Genomic DNA, 23,313 nt, shown 5'->3' on the forward strand with positions numbered 1-23,313 from the left:
TTGTCGTGTCGTACAGCGGATCAGAACTGCCCTGATTTTTATGGCTGCGCAATACTCCACCGTATGGAGAGGCTGCGCCCTGCTGGCCCCTTTGCCCATGGATGGACGCCTGGGTGTGTCTACTGTGGACACGATGTGGTGAACGCACGTGAGCAAGCGTCCGCCTGAGCCCCTGCTTTCCACTCTTCAGGGCTCATGCCTGGGAGTGGGGTTGCCGAATCATGTGGTGATTCCACGTTTAACTTTTCGAGGAATCGTAAGGGGATTTAAAAAACCTTGTAATGCCACCCTCTGAGGCTGACGAAAGCGGCCGAGCGGCCCACGTGCAGTCCCCCCACAGAGCGAGGGAAACCGAGTAAAGGAAACCCCCGGCAGATGCTACCAGTGGTCCCGAAATGCGCTGCAGGCTCAGGACGCCTCGTTCTAGGTGTGAGGAAACTGGCAATGGGGAGGCCAAGCAAGCCCCCGTGACCCTGGTGAGCGAGCAGCAAGTGAGGGTCGCGGCCAGGGTGGGCTGAGCCCGAGCCCCCTCCCCACGGCTCCCACGGCTGCTCTCTCGGAAACCGCGCGCTTCCTAAGCCAAGCCCCGGGGAAGGGGCCGGCGCGGAGGGGCGGAGGGGCGGAGGGGGCTGACCTTGCTGTGTCCGATCTGGTAGTTCTCCTTGTCCACGTCCATCTTCTCCAGCAGAGCGGCGACGACCTCGCGGCAGGGCTTGGCATCTTTGGGCAGCAGCACCTGGAATTGCTCCGTGAAGTCCTACGAGATCCAGGGGAGGGAAAGCCACGTGAGTGCGTCCACCCCAGCCTGGTTCTCCAAGCCGTGGACCCTGACGGTGCAACGGGATCTGAGACCTCGGGCTTTCTGGAAGGGTTGAAATCCGAAGGAAGTGGCTGCAGACACGCAACACTGGATCTTTCTTTGAGTCCGCGTGTGTCTATCCGGGGCCACCCTCGGTAAAGGGCCGGGCCGCTGCCGGGAATACGTGACTTCCGGGTCAGCGATTATCGCAAATAGTCAAGTGCCCAAGGCCACGCGGGCGAGGGTCTGGCCAGGCCCCCAGGGCAGCCAGCTAGGGGCACAGAGCGGGGTCCTCACCCCAGGGGATGCTGGCGGAGCCTGGAGATGGCTTTGGTGGCCGGAACTGGGGAGGGTTTCCTGGCCCCAAAGGGCGGCCGTAGCCCGAAGCCACATACCTGGAAGGTGAATTTGGCGCTGTAGCCCGACCTGCGGATCCGCACGGTCTCCAGCATGCCCGTGTAGCGCAGCTGCTGCAGCACCAGCTCCTCATCGAAGCACAGCTCCCTCTGCAGCGGGGGGCGCGGGGTCAGGGGGCTGCAGGGCACGGGGGCCGCAACCTCCAGTCGGGTAAGGGCACGGAGGGAACTGAGGCACCTGCTAACTGAACTTGCTGCAGAGAGTTCTAAGGGCCCAGCCGCGAGCCTTTATGGGCCCACGCTCTGTGCCAGGCCCCGGGGCGAGGGTGGGTGCCTGGTGGTGAGGATGGGCTGGTGTAGGGAGGAGGGTGGAGGGCACCCGAGGGGACGGGTGGGTGCTGCTCGGACCCCCATGGGCTGCGTCCGAGAGGCTGGCAGGGATCAGGGAGACACTGGCTCCCGGGGGGCACAGGGCGAGGGGAGACACGGCTGGAAACGAGGACTCTGGGCATGGACTTCACCCGGTGGGGCAGGACACGGGGGGAGAGACCCACGGCCCCCCGCCCAGAGCGGCACCGATGGGGCGTCTCCCGAGTTGTCTGAGGGTGACAGAAGATTCCTGAAAAGGGCGAGTGCTCTGAGACCCCGGTGGGGGGCCAGGGAGGAGACTCGTGGGAAGAGGGGGGTGGGAAAAGGTGGACATGGGGCTCTGGATGTGTTGGTGGCAGATCCAGAACAGCAGTGTGGATTCAGACGGGTGAGGCGGGCAGCCAGGGGGCTTCGGGCCTTCGCCTGCGCCAACAGGTGAGCCCCAATCCTCAGGCAGCCCTGGCTAAGCCCCGGGGAGCGAATGGAATCCAGCACTGAGCTCCCTGCAGGGGCTCCGGGGGATTTCCAGAAAATTCCAGGCAGGTGGGGGGGCCTCTGTGTGCCTTGTGACTTGGGCTGCTGCACAGCTCCTGTCCCTGCCTTCCGGTATGTTCTCCACGTGGACCACTTCTGTGCACACCCCACCTATCCCTCATCCCTCTTTCTCTGGGAGCCCCTCTGTGTTCCAGGGAGCGTCCCTGCTCTCGGCTGCCCCCTGGGCTGCCCGCTGCTGACCCTCTGCGCACTGCCGTCCCCCGACCCCCTCGCCCGGACAGAGCCTGGCCTCCACGTCCCCGCCACGCAGGCGCCACCCACCTTCTCGGCGTTGGAGCGGATGCAGCGGATGAAGAAGGGCTCGGCTTTCCCCAGCGTCTCCAGGAGCTTGTTGAGGGACGCCTGGGGAGAGAGAGGACGTTCCAGGTCGTCCTGGGGCTGAGCTGGGGCCGTGGGGCCCAAGAGGCCACAGCTGGACACTCCAGCCCGCGGCTGTGCCCTCAGGGGCTGGGACCCGGGTAATCGAGGCTCAGGCTCGCACGGGACCACGGACGCAGGCATTTTGGTCTCCACCTGCTCCTTCCAAAAAGGATTTGCAGAGCTCTCGCAAGAGACGGGCACCGGTGGGAAGAGAAGACTCAGACGGAGGAATGGAAAAACGAAAGGTGAGGGCGAGCGGCTGTTGTGTTCCTCTCCAAATGTTGTCCCAAGCTTCCCAGCAGCCAAGGGGAAAACGGAAATGCGGCAGGGATGCCCGTGCCCCCTGGGTCTGCCGTGAGGTTGTGACGTGGGGCTGCTGCTGGCATCAGTCACCCTGTACCCCAGAATAAATTCCCGATGGGCGAGACGGGATAAACCAGGGTGATCCCCAGCTCCTGGGGGTGTATTTAAATGTGTGCCGCAGATTTGGGGCTGATGGGGTCCCCTGGCCCAGGAGCGCTCACGGGGTGTGGTCTGGGGACGTGTCTGCCTGGAGTTGGTATCAGGTGGGTGGTGTCCGGCGGTGCTCGGGCCGTTGGCGGCACCGAGGCGGGGAGCCCCCCAGGGGGACGGCCGCCTGCCCACCTGGAACTGGGCACTGATGCTCGGCGGCTTCTTCTTCTTGTGCAGGTGCAGCAGCGACTTGGTGGTGCGGTCGTGCAGCGTCATGCCGATGATGAGCTTCAGGGACCGCGAGTCCAGCAGGTTCTAAGACAGACACAGGGTCCGGCCAGCCCTGCTGCAGCCCCCGGCCGACTGCGCTGGGACCACCCCATCCCGCAGACCGAGAGGATGCCCTTGGAGCTTCTGGGGGCTCCGTCACCCATCTGTACAGGACGCTAGATGGGGCATCGGGGTGTGGGGCTGGGGTCCCCTTCACCCTGGCTACTAGCGGGGATACTGGTGGGGGGGTGCTGGCTCCTGTCCCGGGCCCCCCAGCCCCCTGAGGTGGTACATAACCAGCGAGGTGACAGCTCTGGGGGGGCTGTCCGTGCTCCGGGGTCTCCAGCTCAGCCGTGTCCTTGTGGACATCTCCCCACCCCCATCTCCCTCTGCCTCCCCCGAGACACCCCTTTCCCCCAACACTTGTGCAGATATCCCAGCCTCTCAGGCTCTGCTCTTGGGGAACCCAAAGACAGCTCCAAATCATTTCAGTATGAAAGAGAAAAAATATTTTTTTTGGGGGGGAAGCAGAAATGGCAGAAAGAATAAAGGATCGAGGGAAGTTGGAAATTTAAAAGCGCTTGCCCCCGTTTTCCGGAAAACTACTAGAGCCAGGGGCCCGAGAGACGGGCCAGAGTGAGACCTATCTCTAAGCGCGTCGCACGGCGTTTACCTTCGGGATGGTCTGCTTTTGTTTGATACCTTTACTTTTCCTGTCAAAATATTAAAAATCACAGTCGTGAACAAAAGGCACACAGCGTCTGTGCTTGGATTAGTTCAGCAAGCTGTGCTAGGTGGGTTAGACCGAGCGAGAGCGGACAGAGAGAAGAGCACAAGTGCAACAACCCCGGAGGGGGCCCTCTGGAGACCCCCAGGGGCCCCTGGCCTGCACCGAGCAGGCATCTGTCTCCAAGGTGGACCCTGTAAAGAGGCACCGACGTGTCTCAAAACATCAGGCTGGATGCCTGGACTGGCGTTTCAAAAGACCCCCGAGTGGTTCCCGCCCCTGCACGGGGTCCTGGTTCCATGTGTGCCACGGTGGCTAAAGCCAAGAGGGACCCACGGATTTCCTGCGTGTCCCCACCGCGGGGGGGGGGCAGGGATCTGTCCTGCAAAGAACCGCACTGTGGCTGAGCAGGAGCGCCTCTCGGACTCACTGGTGAAAAGGAAAACAAAAGCTGGTGCTTTTAGCCGAGGGAGTGGGGTGGTGGGACCCCATTTTGCCTCCTGCTGCCTCCCCCCGATGTTCTCAGATGCTTTCCTGAACCTTGCAGACTAAAGAGCAACAAAACAAAAGAGCAGCTCAGCTTGATTTTGAAACTGGCTGAGGAAACAGCGGCCTGCAGACCTGTGAGATGCCAGAGCTGAGTGCATGGCTGGGTTTGAGGTTTTGTTTCTATCAGGTTTTGCCTCAATCCCCACAGGATAGAATGAGGTGGGACAGGAAGGGGTTTGGAAGCCAGCTCCCTTGTAGGGGCAAAGCTTTGCTCGCGGCCAACCTGAGCCCTGGGAAGCTGCTACAGGTCAGGGCATGGAGCCCGGGGAGCCCCAGCGGCTACAGGAGCACCTAGTGGAGGTGAGAATCATCACGTCCATTTTCCAAACAGCGCCTGAGTGTTCTGGTCGCTTCTCGAAGGTCACGAGAGTTGGGGCCTGGGCCCTCCCAACTGTATCCCTACAAAAAACCAGGTCCCCACCGCCGTGTAGGCTCAGGAAACCCCATGCACCGTTTGGGACGGGCTTATCTGCCAACAATGGCAAAGGAACAGGCAAAGCGAGCTTTTCTCTGCACACTGAAGGGAGGCATCTGGCCTGGGGGAAAAGGCCCGACACCTCCGGGAGGCCCTCCTGCAGAGATGCCACGGACTTGGGCAGGATTAAGAAGGCAATTTAGCGAGGGCTGACGTGAACATGAAATCACAGCACAGCACGGCAGTTTGAGCGGCTGGTTAAGAATTAGGGGGAGCCTGAGGGCCGGCGGTTGTTGCACTTGCAGGGAGTGGGGGGTGGGGTGGTCCCACAGCTCTGGGAGGGGACTCACGGGATGAAGGCCCGGGGTTTCTGGAGCCGGCTGAGCGACCGGAGGAGCCTACGGGGGTCCTCGCCCTGCCAGGGCAATCCTTTGATGGTCTTGATGATTTCGTCATGCAAGTCTCTGAGGGGTCCAGAGGGAGGGTCAGGGGTAGGGGTGGTGCAGTGACAGAGAAGAGAGGGAGTTAGAGCGGCAGGCCCACCACCTCAGGGTCCCCAGCACTGTGAGGACCGACCCCAGGCCACCAGAGCCGAAACACGCAGGCCAGCATATGAAACTCTGCCCAGCAGCTAAACACATGGACCGGTATGGGAAACTCTAGCCGGCAGCCAAAACACATGGGCCAGTGTGGGAAACTCTGCCCGACAACCAAAACATGTGGGCCAGTGTGGGAAACTCTGCCCGACAGCTGAAACATGCGGGTCAGTGTGGGAAACTCTGCCCGACAGCTGAAACATGTGGGTCAGTGTGGAAAACTCTGCCTGACAGCTGAAACACGTGGGCCAGTGTGGGAAACTCTGCCCAACAGCCTAAACATGTGAGCCAGTGTGGGAAACTGCCCAGCAGCTGAAACACACAAGTCAGTGTGGGAAACTCTGCCTGACAGCTGAAACACGTGGGTCAGTATGGGAAACTCTGCCTGACAGCTGAAACATGTGAGCCAGTGTGGGAAACTCTGCCCAACAGCTGAAACACGTGGGCCAGTGTGGAAAACTCTGCCTGACAGCCGAAACACATGGGCCAGTGTGGGAAACTCTGCCCGACAGCTGAAACATGTGAGCCAGCATGAGAAACTGCCCGACAGCTGAAACACGTGGGCCAGTGTGGGAAACTCTGCCCGACAGCCTAAACATGTGAGCCAGTGTGGGAAACTCTGCCCGACAGCCGAAACATGTGAGCCAGCGTGGGAAACTGCCCAGCAGCTGAAACATGTGGGTCAGTGTGGGAAACTCTGCCTGACAGCCGAAACATGTGGGCCAGTGTGAGAAACTCTGCCCGACAGCCGAAACACATGGGCCAGCGTGGGAAACTCTGCCTGACAGCTGAAACATGTGAGGCAGCATGAGAAACTGCCCAGCAGCTGAAACACGCGGGTCAGTGTGGGAAACTCTGCGTGATAGCTGAAACATGTGAGCCAGCGTGGGAAACTGCCCAGCAGCTGAAACACGTGGGTCAGTGTGAGAAACTCTGCCCGACAGCCGAAACATGTGGGCCAGTGTGCGAAACTCTGCCCGACAGCTGAAACATGCGGGCCAGTGTGGAAAACTGTCCAGCAGGTGAAACACACGGGTCGGTGTGGGAAACTCTGCCCAGCAGTCGGCTTGATGCAGCCTCTGCCTCCCATGCTGGGAAGGAGGGTTCAGCTGAAAGTAGTCAGCCCTCCCCAGACCCTCTCAGGGGGCTTCGGGACAAATGGATTTTGTAGGGAAGCATCTCAGGTGATTGAAAAAGGGCTTGTACTTAAAAGCCTTTTTGGGACTTGTGAAAAATAGTGAGGGGCTACTAAAAAATAAAGAAAAAAAAAGAGCCAAGAGGGTCTGTGGGAAGAAGCGAGCTAGTTTCCCTTTTCTATTCCAAGTCCAATGCCAACCTTGTGAGTTTTAAGAAAAGCCGTGGGAGGAACGAATTTGGAAATACAAGCCATGACTCTGACAGGGTGTTTCTCAACCAGATGTGATTCTGGCCCCGGGGACACTGGCAGAGTCTGGAGACATTCTTGGATGTCTCAACTAAGGGGAGGCTCTGGGCACTCGATGGGGAGAGGCCAGGAAAGCTTCTCAAATCTTTCACTGCATGGGTTGGTCCCAAATGGCATATGCCAGAGTTGGGGAACCCTATTTAAGGGGCTCTTTACCCAAAGGAATTCAATCTTGTTAACCTCCTTTTGTTCGACTGCTGTTGGTTTGGGCCTGAACACCCTTTCCATTCCAAAACTCTGCACTGATGCATGAAAGTGGCTTAGAGGCGAAAACCAAATGCTTTAAAAGTGAGTATTTAATGGAGAGTGGAAAAGCAAGGAATGTCTTTGGTAGAAACTTCTGGAAATGAGGCAGTGTGCTGTGATTCTGGGATGCAGCGGGCATCCCTGGGTTTTCGTTAAACCCTTGTTCTGGTGACATTTGAAGCATGTTTCGGCTCCCAGCAGTGGGCCTGGGGTGGCCCCGGTGAGCAGCCCCAGCCAATGTTCATGCTCCCTGCCCGTGGGCAGTGATGGTCTGCACTTACCTCCGATCCCTCGCTCTCCAGGGAGGCACGGGGCAAACACAACACAGCATCATGCTTTGCGTCTACGCTCGCGTCACCTCTGCCCGCCCTGAGCGGCTCAGTGCAGCGGGCAGCCTGGATGAGACAGGTGGCTTTGGCCCACCCCTGTCCTCTCCATGGCCGGGCTGCTGCACTGGGTGCCAGGGGAAGGCCCCTCTCGGCATGCCTCCCTGGCCTGGGGATCGGAGGCCCTGGCTTCTACTTACTTCTTGCTTTCACAGAAAGCAATGATGTCTTCAAAAGTGTTAATATTGAACTCCTCAGAGCCGTCAAATGAGAAATCTAGCATTGAGCAGCTGAAAGGGAGAAGCTGTGTAAACTCAATGACCTGACAGCCCAGCTGGAGGCCACTTTGTCTTTCGAGGGAAAAAAATCCAACCCGCAAGCAACAGAGGAACGTGTTTTCCTTTCTTCTGCCTCCTTCAAGGTTGAAAAAGTGAACTTAAAAGCAGGAAAATGACACATGGTGCACTGTGCTTTCAGAAAACTGCCAGGCAGGCACTTACCCAGGGGCCAGCTGGCAGTGCTTTGGCACACACGCTTTTTGGACCTGCTCGAGGAAGTTGTTATTACCAAAGGCTCAAAAGAAAAATGGACATTTGCCTTTGAAGATTTAGCAGCTCACTCCTTGGGAGTTTGAGAGTCTCGCGGGGGCAAGTGGGGACGGGATGCCGTGGGCCTTTGCACGTGTTGCTTCCACTGTGACACACCCTGAGTGCCCCCCCACGGTGGACCCCCCTCAACGCGGCCTGCCTGGCTCCCTCGGCCGCCCCTCCCCTGGCTTTGTCATCGCCGAGAACATCTGTCTGGCGTGGGTGCTGACCTGTCTCACCCCGTGTGCCCACTCATTTTTACTCCCTGGTGCCAGTGCCCACTGGGGTACACAGAGGCCCCTCGTGTCCTCTCGCATTCTGACAGTGAATGAAGAAACTGGGTAGATGTACCTTCGGGACACCCGTGACCCGGGTCAAGGAAGGAGGGGGGTCTCATGCTGAGCCTGACCGGACCCCTCGGCCCTCCCAACCCCCGGCAGCCACCATTGCCCACAAAAAAGGATCCTCGGTAAACTGAGCTGCCTCCCACTTCCCTAAAGCAGAGGGCGCATGGAGCTGGCCGTTCAGCGAGGTGCAAAGAGCCGCCAAGTGTGACGGGGCTCAGGGTCTTTTTTGTTTGAGGGACTGCTGGGTTGTTCAGTCTAAGCAACATCCCCCTTGGTTTAGAAGGTGGCGTGTGTGTGTGTGTGTCTGGGGATGACTTAAACAGCACTCCTGTCTAGTGGCTTTGATTTGGATGAATCGGGGTTTCACTCACCGGTAAAGTTTCTCAGACGGGGTGCTGGGCCCTCTCTGTCCCTCTCCCAGGAGATTTCGGGTGCCAGGGCTGCCCGCAGCTGCTGGGGACAGACAGACAAGAGGATGGGTCACCAAGAGCCGGACGGCCGCCACCTTTTCCAAAGAGGCTGAACTTCCTTTAACCATTCTCAAAAATGAAACACCAGTTTGTCACTCAAATTTGGGCAGAGCGGAGAACTTTGAACTGTTTGATCCTTCCGTCCTCACAACTGTTCTAAGGGCTTTTAATCCGTTTCTGTCTTTGTTTCCATGGCTGCCCTCCGTGGCTGGAATCAGGGATCGAGGCTGAGGAGCGGCCGGCTGTGGCTGTGCCAACGTGTCAGCGCCCGACACTTGTTCATAGAAAACAGGGACACGTGATTTCACCTCCCAAGGATGACGTGAGGTTACAGGTTAACACCCCACACCAGGGCCGTGACGACGGCACGCGCTAAATATGCTCTGACTGCAACGATGAGAACGTTTTAACTGCGGGCAATGGAGCTTTGATTTTGTCTTTAGACTCACGTCAACATGGACGTGATTCGGGAGTCTGGGAGGAAGACGGGGGGCAGCCGGCCAAGCGGCTGAGGGGTCAGTCCTTGGAGCTGCCCCTGGGTGGGTGGGCGGGAGCCGGGAATTTCAGGGCACTGTAGGCTGAGGACGGATGTTTGGCCACGCAGCTCCCATGTGGCGGCTTTTCCGGGGACACTCCGCTGAGGCCCTTACACGGGGACCCACTGGGCAGGGGTGGGAGGTGGCAACCTCGAGGGAAACCCTTCAGGCCACGGAACACGTTTAACTCTCATTTCAGACGGGACTCAGGTGGGCAGCGCCTTCCCCATCCGGCTCCATGTGCTCCATCAGGCTGCCGAGAGGCTGGGGTTTCTCCCGTATGTGCCCGAAGTTTGACTCTGACTGGACCTGGCTCTCTGGGACATGGGCAGTGGGGACCCTGATCAGGGGGAGCGGGTTCGAGTCCTGGCTCTGGCACCGGCCCTGTGCAGCGGCTTTACCCCAGGGCTGCCGGCTGGGCGTTTCTGTCCCCCAGGGGACACCAGGCCCTGTCTGGACGTGTTTCAGGTCGTCACAACTGGGGAGTGGGTGCTTCTGGCATCTACGGTGCCCAGGATGCCCCCAGCCTGGAGAGGGTTCTGGCCCCGAATGCTGACGTGGCCCGGGCTGAGGCGCCTGCCAGCCTCTCGGGGCCCGAGCTGGGAAATGGGGAGGGTTTTACACACCCAGGTCTCCGAGGAGTAGGTGCCAGGCTCTGGGAAATGTCCAAGCTGCCCCTGAGACAGGCAGTTCCTGGACTGGGTGCTTCCAGAGGGCTGAGGACAGGCCTCTGCCAAGGTGTGGCTGAGGGGGCTGAGGGACGGAGCACAGGTGCAGGTCTGGGATACAGCCAGGTGAGCGAGGTTAGACAAGCTGCTCGGAGAGCGGATGACACCCCTGGACAGCAGGACCCACGCGAGATGACAGCTTGGGTGGGGGTGTGGCCTTGGGAGTGGGGGATGGTGGCCCCTACCCCGCCCTCACCTGTGGCCCCGCCCTCACCAGCACCTCCTGCCCCTTCCCCACAGCCCCTCCCTCACCTGCAGACACCGCCTCACCTGCAGTCCCCTCTCCCTCCCCACGGCGCATCCTCACTCTTGGTTCTGCCCTCACCTGCAGACCCTCCCCCCCCCCGGGCCTCCCTCCCCCTCCCGATGGCCCCTCCCTCACCTGTGCCCCTCTCCGTGGCCCCGCCCTCACCTGCAGCCTTCTCAGCCCGCTCGGCACGCAGGCGCCCGGCCTCCCGCAGCACGGCCATGGCCCGGATGGCGGCACGGAGCACAGCCCAGCGGAACACGGCCACGGGGTCCATGCCGACGAGCTGCCGCACGTAGGAGCTGTCGCTGCCCCGTAGCAGCGCCACGATGTCCGGCCGCATGTAGTCCATGTTCTTCTCCCGGAAGTCCTGGCAGGGGACGGCGTGGGGTTCCGGGTGTGGGACGGCATAGCCCAGCCCCACGGCAGGGAGCGGCCCACACCGTCCCCTCAGGCCCCCTGTGGCCTCTGCTGCCCCCTCGGGCCCCTCTCAGCCCCTACAGCCCCCTTCAGAACCCCACAGCCCTCACTGCTCACCTCGGGCCCCCCATAGCCCCTGCCGCCCCCTCGGACCCCCGCCGCCCCTGCAGCCCACTTGGGCCCCCCACGGCCGGCGGCGCCCCCGTACCTTAATCTGGTACTTGACCTTGCCGGCGAAGTGCTGGATGATGAAGGCGGGCTCCCGGATGGGCGTCCCCAGGAAGAACCTGTTGTCCTCGTGCTGCTGCTTGAACTTGGCCAGCAGGGTCTGGCTGGTGGCGTGGGGGAAGCTGGGGGGAAACGCGGACCCTGAGTGTGGGGACACTCGCCCCTGTGGAGGTTCGGGTCTACGAAGCCATGGCGGACGCTGAGTTAGTGGACACGGAGCCGTGGTCCCGGGGGAAACACGGAGGATGTTCCCACCGGCCTCTGGCCACGAGGCGCCCGTCAACCGAGCAACACGTAATCTTGTCTTATAGGGTTTCTGCTTAAAGACGCCTTGTTTAATACACAACGTGGATTTGCTAACATCAAACTCAGGGCCGACAGCGTTACAACTCACGCCTGACCCGAGCTGAAAACACAGATTTTCTCCACAAGGCACACCGCGGCCTCCTCGCATTTAGATGGCACCTCGGCATCACGCTCGGGGCCACTTCCGACAGCAAAATCACCTCCAGAAAGCACAAAAGCGGGGGACACACGAGCACTGGACATCACAAAGGACCCTCATTTCCAGGAAAAGAGCCGAGACGAGAAGGCGGAGTGCGGCCTTGTTCCACTCGGCTGGGAATGTGCGTGGCGGGCGGCTCGTGTTTTTCGTCACTCTGTGCGTGTCCATGAAACCGTGAGAGCATGGGAGGCATTGATTTGGAGTGACACAAATTCCGGTCAGTACACAGACTCGCAAAGAGGGAATCCTGACTAACAGGGACCGAGTCTGACCTACAGTTTATGTCTCGGGCCCTTGATGGACAGTGTCCTGAGCGTTCGGTGCGGTGAAGTTTCAAGAGAAACTTCAGGGACATGGAACGCCATTGACAGGGCCATGGATGGACGAGGAGAGAACACGCCGGGGATCGTCGCCACACTGAGTCGAGAGGCCGCCGTCCCCCGGGGCCTGTGCGGCCACCAACCAGGCCTGGCAAACCCATGAGTCCTGGATCTGGGCCGATTCCGGCGGCTCCAAGATTAAGCCCAGGACGGGTGACTTCATTCCCGGGTGCTGTGTCCTAGGGGGCATGGCCCATGGCACCCCCCATCCAACCCCAGAGGAGGGAGAGGCCACTGGGAGACGGGAGAGTGGCGGGGGCCGAACAACTCGGCCACGGAGGAGAACACTATCTTAACGCACTATTTTAGAAAATCAAAATCACTGCCAAAAGAGAACAAAAATCTGCAATGAACAAAAACAGCTAGCTTCTAAGTAAAGCCAAGTCCAACCCTGCCCTGGCCCCAAGAGTTTCCCGAAGGGCGACAGGTCAGTTTTCCCTAACGCCCCGTCTCATCTCAGGGCTGAACGTTCTCAGGTAGGGAGGGTGGGTCTCGCCTCCTGTCCTGGCTGGTGACTGGGATGGAGGCAGGAGCTGTTTCACGGTCACCTGGGAATCTCCCAGCCTGAGCTAGGAGGCACCTTCCAAACACCCCTTCAAGCCCTCACCTGGCGCCCAGGTGAGGTCATGACCCCAGGCTGTGGGCAAGGACAGCGCGGCTCACCGTCTAAGTTCTGCCCTGGGGCATGGCCCCTGTAAGGATGCGCAAAGCCCCTTCTGGACCTGCCGTCCTTTGCCGAAAACTCCTGGGGTGCGTGTATGTGGGACCCCCAGTTTAACCGCATGCGCGGACACGTGTTTCTGCAGCCGGTTGTCTGCGTGTGGGAGGTCAGGTTTGGGGGTCAGCGGGTGAGGAGCCGTGCCTGTCCGGGGCTCTCCGGATCTGGGATCCGGCTTGGTGGGCAGGGGCAGCGGCCGGCCGCGGACACTCACTTGCTCTCCTCGTCCAGCAGGTAGAAGAGCCCTGTGGGCTTCCTGCTGATGAGGTGGATGCAGCCCACGTTGTCGGTGTAGTCGATGTTGTGCCACGCGATCCCCTCACTCTGATACTCCTCCTGCGGGGAGAAGCAGAAGCCACAGTGACCCACGCATGGCAGGGACACACGATGGCACTCATCGGTGACGGCCGGCTGCCGACGATCAGGGGCCGGCCCGGGGGTCTCCCGGGAAGGGCTGGGGGCAAACATTTTCAGACTTGCCGGCCAAGGGGGTGGGTCTCTGTCTCGACACAACCCTGCTGGGGCAGCTCGAAGCAGCCGCTGACAGTGTATCCGAGTGGGCGCGGCTGCGTGCCAATAAAACTTTATTTATAAAAACTGGCAGTGGGGCCGGGTTTGGCCCACGGGCTGTCGTCTGCCAGCCCCTGTGCAGGAACGACACGGCCCACTGGAGAGATAACCAAGTCGCCTCTGTCATTTTTTTTTTTTTTTTTTACTTTATCCTGGATTGTATTGCTTTCACCAGTACAATGTAAGAAGAAAAAATACTATTATAAAATGAGGGAGAATAATTTTCAACAACCTCAACACAATAATAATAAAAGAGCTTCGTTAGTACAATTTGAATACCCATTTAGAAATTAAGGTTTCTTTCATTACGTAACATAGTCACATGGCTCAAGACCTAAAAACTGAAGGATACAGTGAAGACTTTCCCTTCCCCTTGTATCCTTTTCTACTCAGTTCTCAGCCCTCTCTTTTGCCAGTTCGTAACACAACCTCTCGTATATAACCACTACTCTTTTTTTTTTAAAATTCATTTCTATTGGGATATATTCATGTACCATGCAGTCATACAAAACAAAGTGAACATTCAATTGTACACAGTACCATTATATAGTTGTGCGTTCATCACCAAAATTAATTTTTGACATTTTCATTACCACACACACAAGAATAAAAATTAAAGCGAAAAAGAACAATTAAAGTAAAAAAGAACATAGGTGCTTTTCCCCCTCTTTTTCTACTCCTGCATCCATACACTGGACAAAGGGGAGCGTGAGTCACGTGGCTTTCCCAGTCCCTGTGTCGTTTTAGACCCCCCAACAGCCACCCTAAGGTGGTAGAAGGAAGGAGGCGAAATTAACTTTGATGACATTTAACTTAACCCAATATATCCAAGAGCATGTCATTTCAACATGTAATCAACTCAAAAAATTTATAAAGGAGACATTTTACATTTTTTCCCCCCAAACACGGGTTGCATTTCGTATCTCCCACACACCTTGATTTCGACCAGCCGCATTTCAAGTCAGACTTAATAATAAAAGCAGCTAAAATACATGAATTCATCCGGTATTTTTTTCCATGAAGATCATCAATGGGAAGGAGGATTAACGAGTAAAAATGAATGAATGATGTGACAGTGAAGACCAGGTGGCTCACACCGCCTTTATCCAGTGTATGGACGGATGAGTAGAAAAAGGGGGACAAAAATTAAATGAAAAGTAGGGAGATATGGGATGTTTTGGGTGTTCTTTTCTACTTTTGTTTTTCTTCTTGTTTTTATTTTTTTTTTGAGTAATGAACACATTCCAAAATTGCGGTGTTGAATGCACAGCCATATGGTGATACTGTGAACAACTCATTGTACATTTTGGATGAATGTATGTATATGTACACATATAAATAAAACTGCATAAAAAATGGAAAAACAACTGACAAATGTTTAACAGTAAAAAGAAGCATAAAACAAATCATCACCGTTGACCTAAGAAACCCTTAGAAGGCAACCTGTTTCTGCGCCGCTGAACGGACTTCCGTGATGAGTGCCCCATCCTGGGGCCGGGTGGGATTTTCCCGCTTTCCCATTTGAGGCGACCATGAGCAGGAGGGTAAACCTGGGGGCACGCTGGATGACAAATGGGCCCTGGCGAGCCCCTGGTTCTAGCTCATTCCAGGGTGGGCCACGGGACAGTGTCTCCTTACCTGCTCCAGTTTGAAGATGTGCTGGTTGAAGTAATACTGCAGCTGCTCGTTGGCGTAATTGATGCAGAACTGCTCGAAGCTGTTCCTCTCGAAGTCTTCGAACCCGAAGATGTCGAGGACGCCGATGGACAGGCACTGGGGAGACGGAGAAAGGGGCTGCTAGCCCGGGGCCCTCCCTCGGGGCCCTCCCACGGGGCCTGGGCATGGAAGGGCACTGCTTTCACACTCCGTGCCCGCCGCTGTGGAGCTCTTCCGTTTCTGAGCCAGGAGCCCCGTGTTTCTGTTTTGTGCCGGGCCCCGGGCTCACTGTCAGGGGAAAGCGGCCTCTCGCTGAGGCCGGCTCGGCTCCCACATCCCGGGAAAGACGCCCGGCCCGCGTGGCAGAGAACGTGGGAAGCACTCACCGACACGGCCTCCTCCATGTCCTTCTTGTTGAGGAGCGCGTGGTTGATGCGCAGCACGATCCAGTCGAACAGGGCACTGTACAAGGACTTGGCCATCGAGTCGCGGGCGGTTATGGCCTGAGAACACATGAGTCGGGGCACACAGGGAAGGGGGTGTCAGCCGCGGGCAGGGAGGGCCCCCGGTCGGCACTCACGGCAGCGACTCGGAACACATGTCGGGAAAGGAAACGGCAGCCACGCCCGACCCGTCTGACGCGCCTGCTTTCCACTTCACCGTCCTGGTGCTTCTCGAGAGGGGAAAACTCAAGAAAAGATACACCACAGAGGGAAACATGCAGGCCCTCTCGCTGGAGGGCCACAGGCTGAGACCGGAGCCCAGGAATCTCCAAAATGGTGTGGAGGTCTTGCTGGGGCCCACGGCCTAGCAAGGCTTTTCCATAGGGGCCAGGGGGGTGGTGAAGGTTTCAGGCTCTGAGGGCCAGACAGCCTCTGCTGCAAAGATTCCACTGCCATTGCGGCAGGAAAGCAGCTTTGGCTAATGTGTAAGTGGGTGGGTGTGGCCATGTGCCGATAAAGCTTTATTTATAAAAACAGGTGGAGGGCCGGTGTAAGCGGGTGCTGTGGCCGTGTGCCAATAAAGCTTTATTTATAAAAACAGGTGGAGGGTGGGATTTGGTGTGCAGGCTGTAGGCTGCTGTGTCCACTGGCCTGAGTCACGCCCAAACTCACGTGCAGGCTCTGGGCACTGCCAGGTATTTGCTCTTCTACTTTATAAAGAGACAGGAAACGGCTCCCCAGGGCAGGCTGTTTTTTCAAAGGACCCTCCCGCATGTGTTTTGGGGGGCTGGCCCCCCTCGGGTGCCTGGGGCAGAGCTCACCTCACTGAGACTGTAGGGAAGGATGAGCTTGTCGTTGGCAGTCACCGTTTTTCTTTTGGTCAAAACCTCCACCAAGATTTCTCGCTTCACCTGTTTCGGCGTCGAGGAGGGAGAGAAAAAGGGGAGACAAGGAGCTCTGCGGGGTGTCTGAGTCATGCCGTAAGCCTGAAGCTCTGGGGAAACAGAACACGGACCAGCTGCCCCATGGCTGTGCCAGGAAGTGGGCCCTGGAAGCCCACACTTGGGGCTGCCAACCCGTGACGGAAGGTTCCAGAAGGTGCACCATCATTGCAGCGGGGTGAGGTTGCACAGGCCGGGGAGGGGGTATGAGGCATGGGGGCCGATGGCACCTGGCACCCTGCATTTGGGGGCCCCTTTGAGCCCATGCTGGGCCAAGGAAGGGGCCTGGACCTTCCCTCGGAGCCCCGATGAGCGTGACACACCCCAGCAGCCAGGCCCCCTCCACGACCCAGTGTCCTCGCCCCACCACAGAAGCGGGAGCAGGGGGAGCTTCCCCTGACCTCGCAGCGCCTGTGCGCACACCCTGATAATAGAAAGACGCTTGTTTTATAAAGGCACACCCACAGAAAAAAGAGGGGCTGGTGGGTTCTGCACCAACTCGGGTCCCCCCAAAAGCCACGCCCAAGTCCTGAGCCCGGGGTCTGACTGGGAAACAGGGTCTGTGATGACAGGATGAGCTGAGCTGACGCCCACTTGGAGGAGGCGGCCTAACCCTCAAGGACTGGGTCCTTCTAAGAGGAAATGTGGACACAGAAAGAAACACAGACACCAGGGACGCGGCCCCAAGCCGGGGAGTGCAGGGGCTGCAGGAAGCTGGAAGGAGCCTCCCTGGAGCCCCCAGAGGGAGCTGGGCCTGCACACACCAGACAGGGAGAGAGTAAATCCCGCTTGTTCTAAGTTCCCCGGTCAGTGGTAAGTGGTAATGGTGGCCCCGGGAAACTCAGGCTTTTAGGGGATCTGATCCAACTCAAGAGCCTTCCCCAGGAGGTACCCGAGAATGCCGGGGCTGAGGCCTCCCTGCCCAGAGACTTTGTCAGAAATAAGGAAGGGAAGTCATTGGGGTGACGGGAGAGGAAGCAGGCAAACAAGCCCTGGCTTGAGGAGAATACAGACAACACAGAACGTTCCGGGCCCCCGTGTCCAGCCCTGAGCAGCGGGGTGGGTGAGCGGTACCTTGAGGAGCTGCGAGAGCGTGTCCAGCGCCTCCGGGGGCCCCACCTCCAAGCCTTCGTCCCGGCCCGTGGCTCTTTTTTTGTAGGTGACGTTGCCCAAGTACAGGATGGCAGAGAGGACAGAGAAGATCCTTGGAGAGAAGAGGGGCCCAAAAAGTTAGGCTGGTGGTCAACATCCGAAGACCACTGAAACTTCCAGTTAACTGGGGCTGGATTTGTGAAATTCCAGGAAATTCCAGTCGGGTCACGGGAAGCTTGAAAAACACCTCATCCTCCCATAGAGTAATTGCTCTGCATAATGTGACTTTGGAGACAAATATTTCAACTTTTTGGGGGGATGGGGGCCTTTCAAAAAACATTTTTTAACAGAAGAATTAACACGCAAACAGAAAAGCACACAATTCCTAACAGAAGGCTCCATGGATTGTCACAAAGTGTACAGATTCCCAAACCTGGAGCTCAGACCGAGGAACAGAATGTTCCGGATCCTGGGACCCTCCAGTGTCCAACTTGATATCAATGAAATTGCATCTACATGGGTGGGGCCTACTGCTAAAATGACAGAGGGTCTTGCTTGTTCTTGCTGGAAGCCAATGGTTGGTTTGAGGCACTGCTGCAGAGCACGTTCCCACACTCAGGCACCCCTGACGTTTGGGGCTGGGTCGTTCTTTGTGGAGGGGCCGTCTTCGGCGCTGCAGGACGCTGAGCGGCACCCGTGGCCTCCCCCCCACCAGATGCCAGGAGCACCTTCTCCCTCAGGTGCAACACCCAGAGACGTCACTGGATGTCACCAAGGTCCCAGTTGAGAACACAGCTGAGCACCCCTGCTAGAGAGTAAGCTGGTGGGCGAGCTCTGGCCTGTTTTCTGATGGCCCCACGGGGGGTTCTCAAGTTTTCCATGGGTTGTCAACACAAAACAGAATGCAAGGAGTGAGGGACAAAGACCACTGGGCTGGGCAGCTTGAAGTCCTGACTTCTGGCCCTTTCTAGAAAACGTTTGCTGCTCCCGGTTTATCTGTCCATCTATTTCCCCTTGATGGTCACTGGGGGTGTTTCCAGTTTTGGGGTGATTATAAACATCCACAGCCGTGTCTGCTGGTGGACAAAGGCCAAGCTTTCTGCTGGGGGGACGTGGCTCGAGGTAGAAACTGCCCAACGGTTTTCTAAAGCAGTTGAACCTGTGAGAGCATTAGCTGTCAGGATGGGGGTGGGGGGGACACCCCCAGGGACCCCCGAACAAACCCCTCCCCCTGCTCACTCTCATCGGGCTCTCCACCCTCATGCGTGCAGTGGCCTCCTGCCCGTTTCAGGAGACGGGGACGAGCTGAGGCGCGTGGAGGCAGGCGCTGAGCCCCAGACACCCCTACTTACTGTTTCTTGGTGGCGGGGAGGAAGCCCACCATCTCCATGGCCTGTTTGAGCCTCGCGAAGTCATGCTTCAGGTCCTCGCTGTCTTCGATCTTCAAGTTATGCTGAAAGACAAAGCCGTCGGGCCTCCGGGTGTTTCCGGAGTGATGAGAGGGGGCTGGAGAGAATTTCTCAGGCTGGACATGGCAGGGCTGGGCCTGGGACGCGGGGATCAGGGGCTCCCCATGCCGTGGCTGGCTTGGGAGCCGAGGAGGGCCGAGGCGGGCGGCTTCTGACCTTCTGGCCGCACACGGACAGCCCACAGGGGACAGGGACAGGGCCTGTGGCTGGGGCATGTAGCCTTTTACCTGGTTGAGGTAGAAATAATCTTCAGGTTGCTTGAGCTGAAATTCCTGGCGCTCGTCTGCGCTGACGCCGAGCAGCAGGTAATAAAACACGTGGTAGTTCCTGCGGAGGGAAACCGGGAGACGGGTTGTGGTTAGAAGTCAGACGATGGCTACAGCTGTTTTGGAGGCAACGCCAGGAAAGCAAGGCGGCCTCGGGTATGTGCAAATTTAAAGGGATAAATTCTTACGATGTCTTAAAAACATGAGCTTCTCGGGGAGGAGGCTTTCTTGGGGACTGTCCGTCTGTCTCGCTACAGAGTCACTCGGGGGTGTTAATCTTGGGCTCCCAGGTTCTGGCACAAATCCGAGCACCCACTCTGGCCGAAAGGCAGCTCAGGTTAGCTGGGGATTGAATTGTGGCCCCACGGAAGACACGTTTGAGCCCCGTACACCCCGGCCCTGTGCTGTGAGCCCATCTCTAAGCAGGACCTTTGAGGAGCTTAGTTTTGAGGTGTGGATTCGTCTGTGAGGGGGTCTTTGGAGAGCCTATTTGGATGAGGCCAAATTCAGGGTGGGCGTTTGTCCGTACAGCTGGGGAACTGAATAGGCAAAGGAAAATTGGATGTGTCAGTCAGGAGAAGCCAGAAGGAAGCAGCCAGAGAAGGAGGCAGAATTGCCGAGTGACGGAGGAGCCCCAAGGCTGGCGGCGAGCCGGGGCCAGAAGGACAGATTCAGGGAGAAGCACAGCCTGTCGAGACCTGGATTTGGGACTCCTGGCCCCCCAAACCGCGAGACGGTCAACTCCCATGGTGTGAGCCCACCCGGCGTGTGGTGTGGTGTTTGTCACGGCAGAGCAGACCCCCTCTTGGAAGGTTCGCCACACCTTCCGGAAAGTTCTCTGGGTTCTCGGACCATCTGCTGCTCCCCCTCGTGCTGACGAAGGCAGACGGGTGCGGCCTTTTAGAGGCCACCGAGAGAAGTGTCTTCCTACCTCTCGTCCTTCTCCTGGGACACCAGGCGAGACTTTTCAAGCAGGTATTTCTCGACAACGGCGCTGTCGTTAAAAAGAGGAAAAAAGGAACCACAGGTTAAACTTGAGCATTGTCTGCTTGAAGAACTACGGTAATTTATTTCCACAGTACCGTCCACTACAAATGCGCTTCTGTAGACACGCTGTGAATACATCCTTGTAAATACGACCCCTAAACGCCACCCTGTCTGGCAGCTGCAATCTCTAGGAACAAGGAGCCGGGCCTGTGGCTGCCGCCCCCGAGGTGTGCACCCCGGATCGGGGCTGACCGATGGCCACGGGACTGCACACGGCACGTGAGACCCAAGCCCGAGCGGGCGGAGAGCCGGGCTTCCGGGCCCCACAGGGCTTCTCTGCCAGGCCTGGTGGGAAACGGAGCGATTTTCTGTACCTGTCTGTGGTTGACACGGGAGGGCTCTCTTTCCCTCCCACAGCCTCCCTGGCAATTAAATTTTTTCTCCTTCAATTGGAGACTTAAGTATAAGACGACATCTGATTTATTTTAATGTATTTTTTTACAGCTTCATTGAAGTGCGACAGATGTGTGATGTGCTGCCCATATTTAAAGTGCATTTGGTGAGCTTTGACACGTGCGAACACATTTGGAACCAAAACCGAGATGGGGATGGTGAACAGACTCATCACCCCAAAGTTTCTCTGGGTCCCCTGGACCCCGTCCCCAGGCAGCCACCGATGACTGTCCTCCCACTAGAGACGAGTCTGTGTTTTCTAGAATTTCACATAAATGGAATCATGCAGTCCGTGCTCTCTTTTGTCTGGCCTCTTTCGCTCAGCATGCTCTCTCGAGGCTCACCTGTGTTGTCACGTGTATCTAGACCTCATTCATCTTTTACGGCTGAGTAACGTTCCACCGCACAGCGGGACTGTGTGCTGTTTATCTGTCATGGGTTGATGGACACTTGGCTCGTTCCCACCCTCTGGCTCTTGCGAAAGCAGCTGCTGTGAACATCGGGGTGCAAATCCCTGTCGAGTCCCTGCTTTCATTCGCTGGGGCACCCACCTAGGAGTGGATCTGCTGGGTCACATGGTAATCCTATGTTTAGTTTTCTGAGGAACCGCTAAACTGTTTTCCAGATCGGCTGCACCATTTTATATTCCCACCAACGATGCCTGAGCCTTCCTGTCTCCCCACGCCCTGGACAAAACTTGTTATTGCCTTTTTGCGTCTGGCCATCCTCGTGGGTGTGAGGTGGTGTCTGGCCGGGACTCTGAACTGCATTTCCCTGGTGACGAACGATGCCGAGTGCCACGTGCTGACTGACCATCCTTGCATCCTCCTTGGTGAAGTGTCTGGTCAAGTCTCTTTGCCTGTTTTCTTACTGGATTGCTTCTACTACTATTGAGCTGTAAAAACTCTTTACATATGGTAGACACGAGTCCTTTGCAAATCCCCTCCTCCAGGCTGTGGCCTTCGCATTTCCGTGGTGTCTTTGGAAGGGGAGGCATCTTGAAGACACCCTGACAGCTACATCGACACGTGCCGCTGTCCTGCCACTCGCTGACTGCCTCCTGCCCTGAGTAAGTAGTGCCACTGGGTCCAAGTTAAATGTTCACGGCTGCTGCTTGTGGGTACGTGTCACCATGTGGAGTCTGGGGTGAGTGCGCGTGGGGGCTGGGGCCGGAGTGGGGCCCCTGCCTCTGCCAACTCGGCTCACAACGCGGAGACTGGCAACAGCAAATGTGTCTTGAGGACCCACTGCGTCTGGGGCGCTGTGCGGGGCATTTGGCAGGGTTTTAACCCCTCAGGGAGGGCACTGGGGCTCCCTTCCATCTGAGGGGCAACGAGCTCAGGGCCCCGAGAGGCGTGCCCTGCCCAGGACCCTGCAGGAAGAAGGGGCCTGTGGTGGTCTGGAGCCGCACGTACCCCAAAAAGACCCACTCTCAAAGCTACTGCGAGCCTGTGGTGTGATCCCACCTAAGGGGGCCTTTGGATGAGGCACCTTCAGTTGCGGTGAGGCCCGGCCTGATCAGCAGGGTCTCCACCTACGACTGGAGCCTTTATAAGAGAAGGAAACCCAGACAGACAGAGGGAGAGAAGCTGAAATCCACGGAACCCAGAAGAGAAGGAGAGGCCGGGGGACGCTGCTGTGTGCCAGAGGAGCCAGGGCCAGGGATGGCTGCCGGCCCCAAGCGCCAGCTTCGGGGAGAAAGCAGCGCCTTCACGTGCACATCCTGCAGGCCTCAAAACCGTGAGCCGATAAACTGCCCTTGCACAAGCCGACATGTTGCACGGTATTTGCTTGAGCAGCCCAGGAAACCAGAACGGGCCCCAAGCCCGGCGTCTGCCTGGCCCCTCTGCTCCCGGCACACCCGTCAGGGCTGGAACCGCTCCTGAGAGCTTCCCCTGTAGACCACCCCCTTCAAGAGGCAGCTGGTGGCCAGGGGGCGGCTGCGTCTGCAGGGCCAGCGTGCGTGGGGACGCCTGCCTGCCTGCCCACCGGGGCTTGGGGCTCTGCCTTCCAACCCGGCTCCTCCTGCTTCTTCGCCGGCTAATCACCGCTGAGCTCTTGGCACCGTTTCCTGTTCTGCTTTCCTGGGGACAGGGCCACCTCTGGTTCTAGAATCCCCATGTGTGCTCGGCTCCCTGAGTTTGAGGGGCAGTGGCCCCCTCACTCCTGCAGGACGGTGGCTGGCACTTCTTCCAACGGGAGGCCGTCACTCGCGAGCCTGGTGCCCGCAGGGAGCGCGGTGGGAACGGAGAGACGCGGCCCGGCGAATTGGGGAAGTGGGGGACGGCTGGGCCGCCCGTGACCCCTGGCCTCGCTGGAAGTGGCGGAGAGAAGTGTCACCTGCCCAGGCAGAGGGCAAAAGCAGAACTGTGCCCAAGCCTCGCCTGGGGCAGGGGCCGGCCGGGGCTGCAGCTGGGGTGGGACTTCCTGTCCGGATCTGCACCCCTGGGGTAACTGACCTTGAACCTGGGGTGAGCTTGTGGCGGGCAGACAGGCGTGGGGCTCCCCGCTTGGGTGGGGTCTCGCTGCTGACCCCCTCGGAGCCCCCCGGCCAGTCCCACCCTGTGTATTCTGACACTGGTGCCCTCCCCTTGGGGTGTCCTGTGCTCCCCCCTGCCTGTGTGTCCCCCAAGACCTGGATCAACGGCCCCCAACCCCCAACAAGGGCCTGTCCCAGGGTCTGAGGTCTTTGCACCCGAAGCCTGTAGCAGGCGGGGAGTGTGATGGCTGCCTGTAGGCACCCTGCCCCTCTGCAGGGGAGACCCTAGAGCCATCAGGCTGACCAGGAAGTCCCCGTGCTGAAGA

The 23,313-nt window shown here is 58.2% G+C and overlaps 1 protein-coding gene across 9 annotated transcripts in view; it reads right to left on the bottom strand.

The window, feature by feature from the left end:
* MYO9B (myosin IXB) overlaps positions 1 to 23,313 on the bottom strand; it is a 63,800-nt gene that overhangs the window by 12,958 nt on the left and 27,529 nt on the right. For 4 of the 9 annotated variants that reach the window (XM_037818615.1, XM_037818619.1, XM_037818623.1 and 1 more), the window contains exons 3-19: positions 20,000 to 20,062; positions 19,030 to 19,129; positions 18,686 to 18,786; positions 17,316 to 17,445; positions 16,122 to 16,211; positions 15,244 to 15,360; positions 14,840 to 14,974; positions 12,846 to 12,967; positions 11,009 to 11,150; positions 10,546 to 10,750; positions 8,771 to 8,852; positions 5,204 to 5,317; positions 3,836 to 3,875; positions 3,085 to 3,207; positions 2,341 to 2,421; positions 1,195 to 1,305; positions 635 to 757 (exon numbers count right to left, since the gene is read on the bottom strand). In XM_037818615.1, coding sequence (XP_037674543.1) covers positions 635 to 757; positions 1,195 to 1,305; positions 2,341 to 2,421; positions 3,085 to 3,207; positions 3,836 to 3,875; positions 5,204 to 5,317; positions 8,771 to 8,852; positions 10,546 to 10,750; positions 11,009 to 11,150; positions 12,846 to 12,967; positions 14,840 to 14,974; positions 15,244 to 15,360; positions 16,122 to 16,211; positions 17,316 to 17,445; positions 18,686 to 18,786; positions 19,030 to 19,129; positions 20,000 to 20,062 — 1,879 coding nt within the window. Of the gene's footprint in view, positions 1 to 634; positions 758 to 1,194; positions 1,306 to 2,340; positions 2,422 to 3,084; positions 3,208 to 3,835; positions 3,876 to 5,203; positions 5,318 to 7,665; positions 7,756 to 8,770; positions 8,853 to 10,545; positions 10,751 to 11,008; positions 11,151 to 12,845; positions 12,968 to 14,839; positions 14,975 to 15,243; positions 15,361 to 16,121; positions 16,212 to 17,315; positions 17,446 to 18,685; positions 18,787 to 19,029; positions 19,130 to 19,999; positions 20,063 to 23,313 lie in introns of all 9 variants that reach the window. The other 5 variants (XM_037818616.1, XM_037818621.1, XM_037818622.1 and 2 more) reach the window with 3 other exon arrangements.

Source organism: Choloepus didactylus, chromosome 25, assembly GCF_015220235.1.
Source record: "Choloepus didactylus isolate mChoDid1 chromosome 25, mChoDid1.pri, whole genome shotgun sequence".
In the NCBI taxonomy this organism is placed as follows: Eukaryota; Metazoa; Chordata; class Mammalia; order Pilosa; family Megalonychidae; genus Choloepus; species Choloepus didactylus.